Source organism: Rhamphochromis longiceps, linkage group LG8 (genome assembly GCF_057381845.1).
Source record: "Rhamphochromis longiceps isolate RC_006_pf linkage group LG8, R_longiceps_female_GT1.1, whole genome shotgun sequence".
Taxonomy (NCBI): Eukaryota; Metazoa; Chordata; class Actinopteri; order Cichliformes; family Cichlidae; genus Rhamphochromis; species Rhamphochromis longiceps.
In genome coordinates this window covers 22,875,266-22,884,074 of record NC_140564.1, presented here as the reverse complement: position 1 = coordinate 22,884,074, position 8,809 = coordinate 22,875,266, and the positions used below count along the sequence as shown (strand labels likewise).

The 8,809-nt window shown below is 38.8% G+C and overlaps 1 protein-coding gene across 2 annotated transcripts in view; it reads left to right on the top strand.

Annotated features, from left to right (window-relative positions):
- Positions 1-7,746: 7,746 nt before the first annotated feature.
- The window catches only part of LOC146663686 (SH3 and cysteine-rich domain-containing protein 2-like), a 36,220-nt gene continuing 35,157 nt past the window's right edge, over positions 7,747-8,809 (top strand). For both annotated transcript variants that reach the window (XM_085416524.1, XM_085416523.1), the window contains exon 1: positions 7,747-8,142. In XM_085416524.1, coding sequence (XP_085272650.1) covers positions 8,053-8,142 — 90 coding nt within the window. In that variant the 5' untranslated portion in view covers positions 7,747-8,052. The remainder of the gene's footprint in view (positions 8,143-8,809) is intronic.

The following is an 8,809-nucleotide window of genomic DNA, read 5'->3' as shown; positions in this document are numbered from 1 at the left end:
ACTCCTGCCTGACCTCATCTGCCAACTTGTCCTTCAGCACTGTAAACAATAAGGTTCTCAGAGCCGATCTCTGATGTAATCCCAACCCCACCTTGAACCATCCATCGCTCTTACCTCACCCTGTCTCGCTGTCCTCATACATGTCCTGTACCACCCTCACATATTTCTCTGCCACTCTGGCCTTTCTCATGCAGTACCACAGCTTCACTCTTGGGACCCTATCATATGCTTTTTCTAGATCCACAAAGACACAGTGCAGCTTCTTCTGATATCCTCAATACTTCTCCATCACCACTTTCAAAGCAACAAAAGCACCAATTGAAACATTTGAAGCTGAAGTACTGAAAATGGTTTCTAAATGAAGTTATGATGATGATTATTTGACTTGTCTGCTTCTTTACAACGATACCAACATCCCCTCTGGCCAGGAGTTTGTTCAGTTAACTCAGCGGTCCCAACCTTTTTTGCGCCACGGACCGGTTTATGTCCGACAATATTTTCACGGACCGGCCTTTAAGGTGTCGCGGATAAATACAATAAAATAAAATTAGTACCGGTACCGAAAAAAGAAGATTTATTCATAACACACGTGAAAAGACCCAGGAAAACCAAGTTAACGATAAAAACGATAACAAAATAACGCTGAAAACCGATAAAAACCCTGAAAACCATACATTTCACACCTGAGCCTCAACTCTCGAGGCCCGGTACCAAACAACCCACGGTCCGAGACCCGGGGGTTGGGGACCGCTGAGTTAACTGACGGCCTACGGTTCCCAGGAGGGAGAGCATTTCACATTTTTTGGTGAAATAAAAACCAAATATTTGATGGTTCACCATCAAATTGATGACTTTCATCAGATGTAAACCTTGGGCTGAATTGGGTTTGAATTATATTTGATCCCCTGTCTTTTCACCACTATCAACACCGTTAGGTCAAATTGTAGATAATATAAGTTATTGACAATAAATACTTTACTGTATGTTTATCTATCATGTAATGGCCGTTCATTTCTTTTTCATGTCCTGCTCCCTGAGCTTGTAGTGAGCTGTCTTGCTCAGCAGGTAATATGCTTTCTTGCTCCAATTAGGTCAGAATCATTTTCACATAATCAGATTATAGTCAGACAATTTAATTTCTTGTTGTTAATAACTTCTAAAATTGTTATTAAATTATACCATAGTTAAAGACAGGTCTGCGTTTGCTCCACCTGTCACCGTGTCTGTTTGCTTCTGCCTCGTAACACAAGAAAGGATGAGTGTGAGTCTTTGATTCATCTTACAGTCAGTTACCTGAATAGTGTCGCACTGATGTTCACAACTGCTTTTTACTGCAGGGAAAATGACACATTCCTTGTGACCTCATGACAGTTGTGGTGTATAAATAAATCATACTGTTTTTAGCAAAGTTTGACATCTCTTTCTTTATATTTATATTAAAAAAATCTTTTTAGAGGACCGCATCTACAGTGTGATCATTCTGAATGAAATAAGATTTCATTCTCTACACTTGACTTGGTTCCTTCTCTCATTTCACCATCGCTACTCTCTCACCCCGAAAGTCTCACTTGGATCCTTTTTTTTTCATGATAGCTCACACTTACATATTTCATAGTTCACACCTGACCTGGTAGAGCAAACACTGGGGACTCTGTGTTTTCACATTGTCATTAAATACTGTCACTTTGTAAATAGAATGAAAATAGAGAACCACACGTGAAGTTGGAATAAAAGAAAGGAAATAGATCCACTACAAGGCAAAAAATAAAAAATAAAAAAATAAAATCCACACAGAAAAAGTGGGCCATGTATTCCATGTGGATCAAACTAGCAATGAAAAACTCTTCAAAGTGATAAATAAAAAAACAAGGCTGTTTCACACACGAGCAAACGTTTGCTTGTTATATCATGAAAGAGATTTGTCTCCTATCAGGAATTAGTAGGTTAACATTTGACCCAGATACAGCGGAGATCTGAGGTTGTTCATTACATCAAAGACTTTAAATTAAGCTTTCTCATTTAAAAAGAAAATGATCTTTAAAATAACACACTTTTTCACTGAGTGGCTTTAAGGCTGAGTTGGCCTCATGAGACAACTGAAATATGCAACTTGTCTCCTATTTTCTTATTGCAGGCTATTCAGATTCTTAATAATCTTCCAAAGCTTGTTGCACTTGGCAACTTTTTGTGCTACAGTGTCCAGCATTGTTATTTCCGTCTCTTCATGGAGAACCTTTAGACCTGTATGACATGTTTTTATTCTGTGAGCAGTTTTCTAAAGATACCAAGTCCTACATACTTCCCATTACACAAAACCATTTAAAACTACAGCATCTCTTAGAGATTAGTTTAGTTTCCAAGAAGTAAGTTTGTGTTGTGATAGCTATTTCTGCTCTCGGGCTGTGTTGGCAGCAAAGAGATTTGCACTGTGTGCAGCACACGAGATAACATGTGACTGTCCTTAGTGACCTGCACAGGCTGGCAGATACTCTCAGACTTTGCTATGTAACTGCTGAAAGTGTCTGTTAATCTATGCTTAGTCTGATCAACGAATTTAGCATTTCAATCCTATGACTGTCATCGCTTTTATAATTGTCACACTCACAGTGGTAAGGTTTTATTTAAAGGAACAAGTGGACCCAAAGGAACTAGAGATACTTTCTTTCTATATTTATACTAATATAAATATAGAAAGAAAGTATCTCTAGTTCCTTGTGGCCTTAAGGCGATGCAGTGGTTAGTACTGCCATTTCACAGCAAGAAGGTCCTGGATTTGAATCCAGCCTTGAGCCTTTCTGTGAGGAGTTTGCATGTTCTCCCCGTGTCTGGGTTGTCTCCAGGTATTCTGGCTTTGTCCTACAATCCAAAGTAATGCATGGGGTTATCTAAACCGGCTAGGGCAGGGATAGCTCAGTAGGGCAGGGATAGCTCAGTAGGTAGAGTGGTGGCCCCATGATCGGAAGGTCGGGGGTTCGATTCCCCTGAACAACTACCCTGAGGTACCCCTGAGCAAGGTACCGTCCCTACACACTGCTCCCCGGGCGCCCAGTGGCTGCCCACTGCTTCACTGAGTGAATGGGTTAAATGCAGAGAGGGATTTTCCCCACGGGGACCAATAAAGTACACTTTCTTTCTTTCTAAAGGTATTAATGTGGATTTAAATATTTGTCTGTCTCTATGTGTTAGCCTTGTGACAGACTGGGATAGTGATCATTGGGTTACAAAAAAAATCAGATAAAAAAATCCCTGCAGTCAGTCACCAGCCAGTGGTTTTTTGTGGTCCCTCACAGTTGTTGACATATTTTTTTCCCTTCTGTGACTGGGACCTAAATGGGAGGCTTATTTGAGACAATCTATCAGGTTTTCTGTTGCATCATTTAAGGCTTTTTTTAAAAGGCTTTATACAGATTTTCCTTTTTTACATATGCAATACGCTTTTGCTGCTGAGAATACAAATAAACAGACTTCAGTATGAATGAAGTGCAGCTGAACAAATACATAATGTAGTTCAATCATACTATTTATTCTTATAATTATATTTGATTTCTTTAATATGACATGGATGAGGCAGAGTGATAAAATAGATATTGGTGTTGCATTTATCTGGTGTGATTCCTTGGTTTTGAAGATAGAAGCAGCATTCAAAAACTGTGGGTGTATAATGGATGCAAGTGGGTGACAATGATAATTAATCTTTTGGTCTACACTGACATGATGGCATTGCACAGCTGCTGTAGATTCATGATGTGTTTGAACTTCACCAGGTTATGTCGACCATGTGTGCATGAAAGAATGGTGAATGAACTGGTACTTTTACAACACATTTTAAGTCAGGTAAGCAATCAAAGCACATTCTACTACAAGTTTAATTCACCCAGTTACTCATATATTCATACAGAACTTTGTGACTTCTATGTCTTTAAAAAGCACTATATAAATAAACCTTACTTACTTGAGCCACAGCTGACCCATACATTGATGCATCCAGTGGCTGGTTGGATATTTGCATCATCAAGCAGTACTTAATATAGAGGCCGGTAAGTGTATATCACTTTTTCAAAATTTAAGTTCTTTTTGCTTCTGAGACCAATAAAAACATTTTAGCTGACAAGGTCAGCAGATGACTAATGCATCCATTACAACTCAATGTTACCCAGATGAATTCTGGGGTATAATGCTTGTTTAATGCTTAATAAAAGCTGTTGGCCACATACAGAGAAACCCCCCGGCCTGAGCAATGTGTGCATTCTTTTGAAGTCGAGGGTCTAATGATAGAAAGATAAAACTTGCATCAGGAAGGTCATATGCAGCATAATCTTCCAATAATGGCATATAAGGACAATGACTAAAGAATTTTGATTGTGCTTTACAATGACAGCAACCCAGCAAACTTACAGTAATCCTCCTGAGGATTATGATAATGTTGACACTATTATCCATGAGTTCAATAAAGTCCAAAAAGTGGATTGAAGAGCAGATAAAAAACAAGGTTGAGTGGTAGGTGTTACAAGAAAAGGTGCTTTAACTGAAAACGTACCTAACAAATCTTTAATCTAAAACAGGGAGCTAGCAATGACCTGATAAAGACAGAGGGAGAAGAAAAGGCTAAATACAGATTAACACAAAGTCAGTGATAGAGAGAATGAGAACCCCGACTAAAACCAATCCAGTTCTTCATCTGTTTCTTACTATATGTAATAAATTGTACTTATTGGTGGCTGAATGGCACCACAAGCTCTGGAGGCAACAAACACAGCCCAAGCAGAGCCCAACTGAAGCATTTCAGAGCAAAACCAAAACTGTCTGGCCACCCAGTGCTGGGAAGCAGCTGAAGTCAGCTGTCTCTCCAGACTGCCTGCTGGGAAAATACAGTTTTACTCCTGGAAACAGATGAGAATCAAAGTATAGATGACAAATGATAATTTGGAAATGAGAGGGAGCGTGCAGATTGACAGATTTAAAAATGGGAGAGGAGAAGGAAGAGAGGCTAGATAGAGGGGAAGCAAAAGAGAAAATAGGGTTATGCTAATTTGAATGGATGGGGAGATTAAATAGAGGCATATCAGGTCATGTGCCTTCTAGAGACAGGGCCCTAATCCCCTTCTCCTGCTTCTTGCAGCTCTACTTCGCAAACATACAGTACAAATGCACACACTCGCACATATTCACATACACAAGATGACGTAAAAAGACTGGTGCACTGTGGAGAGCATTTTAGATGACAGTCGGGAAAATGGAGTAAGACATCTGGAACTGCAGGGAAAAGAAGAAAGAGTGAAGAAACAACATGTGTAAAATATTTTATTTTACTTTTTTCTTCTGTTACCAGTGCACGCTGTTGGTCCTTCTGGAATATTTACTTTAAGCAAACTTCACATGTGATAAGGATTTGTTTTATTTTTTATCTTTTGCAAAGTCAAGGCTTGTAATCAAACACATATTTACCTTTAAACCTGAATTAGACATCAAAAATACACGCTGAGAGACAGAGAATCAGCAAGCATATGGAAGACAGAGTATCATAAGTAGAATGAAAAAGTACTTCCTTAAGCAAATATTAAAAGATGATGCTTTAAAATAGATATCAGCAAGAATCCTGCCATGACATGACAGCAAAGGACATCAACTATGTCTAATAATAATTATTTGGCAACCAAGTGTTTTCAGTGGCTAATAAATGTAGCAAAAATATCCATACAAATGTGGACATTCAGTTGTACATACTTATTTGATGCTCAGCTGATGATATTTGCAAAACAAGAAATAGATAAAAAGCACAGATGAGTTCTGTGACATGTAAAATGATTACATATACCTATGAAGTATCAAAATGTATGCACGAAGGTCATAACCTCACTCTGTTCATTTCTAGAGCTGATACTAGCTCACACACACAGTTACGCAGAGGAGCCCTTGAGAGTCCTTATCAGCTTTTTCATGCATTTAAGATAAGATAATATGGTCTTCAATTTACATAATTTCCTGCTCCAAAATAACACAACATTGCAGCAGAAATTGACAAAGGCAGGCTCTGTCAGTGTGCTGTTAAACTGCTCAAGGCCAGCTATGATTATTTCAGACAACTGCCACTAAAAAAACTGGGACATGGTGTACAAACATCATCTTCCTCAGATAGAATATTTTGGTGAAAATAGATAAATAGGTAGAAAATATTGTATAAAAACATTTCATTGTGTATATTTTTAAATGTGCACATAAATAAAACTAGACAGGGCAGCATCGCAGCGTGATATGTTTCCCCTATGCTCATTGTCAAAGTGTTTAGTTTTCAGTACAGTATCTAAATATTAATGAATCATTAGCAGTCGGTGCCACTGCTTTGTTCTGAGTCCTTTCTATAATTAGCTTGTTTTTATGGAATACATTACACGCTGTATACAGGTTGTTGCAACAAACACAAACGACCTTGCATGATAAGAGAAGTTCTATTATTGGAATGAAAAGAACTTGTCAACTATAAAACCAGACAGTTTCACATGTAAGGCTGATAATAAGTGACAGACACACACACATAGAGGCAGGCAAGAGAGGGGAGGAGCTGTCCTTGGTGCTGAATCAGCCACCTGTGCTTTGCTGCTGGTGCTCTTTGTGAACTGTCTACGCACATAGTATTGTATTGTTTTAAAATATATTCTTATTTTCTTCTTGTTCAATTTTTTTAATTGGACTTTAATTTTAAATACATAAGATAAAATCTATAAAATCAAATACTTGCACATATTTATGAGAAATAACTTGGTATAAGAATAGTATGCAAGTACAAGATAAATCAGTCCTGGGTATGCATCAGATAATTTGCTGATTTGTATCCATACGCATGTCCAGACACCTGCTCACAAAATTTAGAAGTGCAAACCTTTTATAAACACGGTTGTATTTGCCTCCATACCTCCACTATGCTACTTTAGTGTCCCTTTAGCTTTAACCATTGTTCTTGTGGTGTACAAATAAACATTGTATTGCACGAAATTCAGCCTTATTGCCTTTCATTTTTCATCAACCCCTGCATATTGCCCCAGTAGTGAATGCAGTCTTGCTTTCAGGAAACTGAATGAGATCATATTGTACGCAACCGTTTTCAGTGGGGGAAGAAGTTTCATTTCACTAATGAAGTAATAATATTACATTTGCAGGCTTGCTACCAATATCCTGTGCATCAGGAGAAGTGTATTAGCATCGCACCGCACTTAAACATCAACAACATAATCATGCTATTTTTATATGCGATATATTGGAATTTTCTACCACGTGCAATATTGTGGAGATAATCTACTGTTTGCTGGAGCAAATTTAAACAAGTCAAAGTTGACAAAGTTTAATTCCAAATAATAAAACCACTTTTTATAAACACAGTTAGCTAAGAAATCTTTCACTGAAGGAAAATAAGCTGTCGAAACACATCATTACAATGTTGAGCGACCATTCGAGACATTTACACTATTTTATTGGCCCTTACTCTCCATTGTAGGCAAAAGCGTAACAACAATATAGACGCTGAATATCTAAATACGATGCTTATAAGGAGAATTCAACAGCTTTCACCTGAATCTGGTACTGCCCCTTCATCATCATCATTTTCCAGCCTATAGAATTCAGCTCCTCTGCTGCTTTTGGCGTAGTTTCGTTGGTCTCGACCAATCAGGACGAGCGGAGCACTTGTGACGGTGAAATCAAAGTTGTTGTAGGAGCGCGTGTGCAAGTGAGCGAGCGAGCGGAGAAAAACTGGCCGGTGTGAGAGAGAGGAGAGAGGCGGCGGAGGGAAGTGGACGAACCGGCTGGCTGCAGCTGTTGGATATTTTTCCCACCGTGTCTTCAGAGCGAAAAAAAAAGGACAGAGAGAGCTTTAAAGCGTATTCCTAGATGGCTGCTGTCCACAAGTTAGCAGTCAGAATCGGTCCAGGGTCGCTGCACGAGAGACCGTAGGGATGCTTGCACCTCTGCATGCGTAGTTTCCAGATTCCTCTGTCGCTGTGGACTTGCCAGTTTGGTTGAGTTTTCCTGAGGAAGGAAGTTTTTTTTTTTAAACAGAAAATGACAGAAATAAGCGAAAAGGAGAACGAACCTCAAAACCGGGACCTTCACCGACCACAGGCTACTGTGCCTAGTCAACAAGAATCAAAGGTAACGGAACACACCTGTGTAAAAACTGCAGGATTTTTTTTTTAAAAGCAATAATCTGTTACTGATAGAGGAATGTTTTTATATCATTTTCTTTACTGTTTTATTTAGCGGTCTTTCAGTTTAAAAGAAATAATTTTTAATATGTAAATTGGGACTAAGTGCGAGTATTTACTTTCCCACGAGGCTAATTCTGTGGCGGCTTGCATAACAACCCTAACCCGCTTTAATTCAGGTAATTAGCTTGGCCTCAGAGTTGGAGAGCAGAGATTACACAGAGGGGTGTAAGCGTTGTCTGGTATGTGTGCACAAAATATCAAAAGCTGCAAGTAAACAAAGAAGAAAGGTCCTTATTGCTTGTTTAGCTTAGGTCAGAGAAGGATGTCCACAGTCGTTTTGTGTACATGCTGTAAATATTAGAAGTACAGTGTCCCAGAAGAGGAGTCCTCCCTGCTGCCAAACATGGAATCCAGTCGCCCTTTTATAACACCTCGTGTCTAGTTAAATGGATGTGCCAACACTTCTTCTGTGCTTTATCTGCTAATGTTGGCTGTTATTTGATTAAGTACATTAATTTAGGCATTGGCAGTTTGCAGACATATGAGATTACTAGACGTACAGTGCATTAGTTATCACTAATGTACACATGGAGGCTGGGAAGAGAGACTGC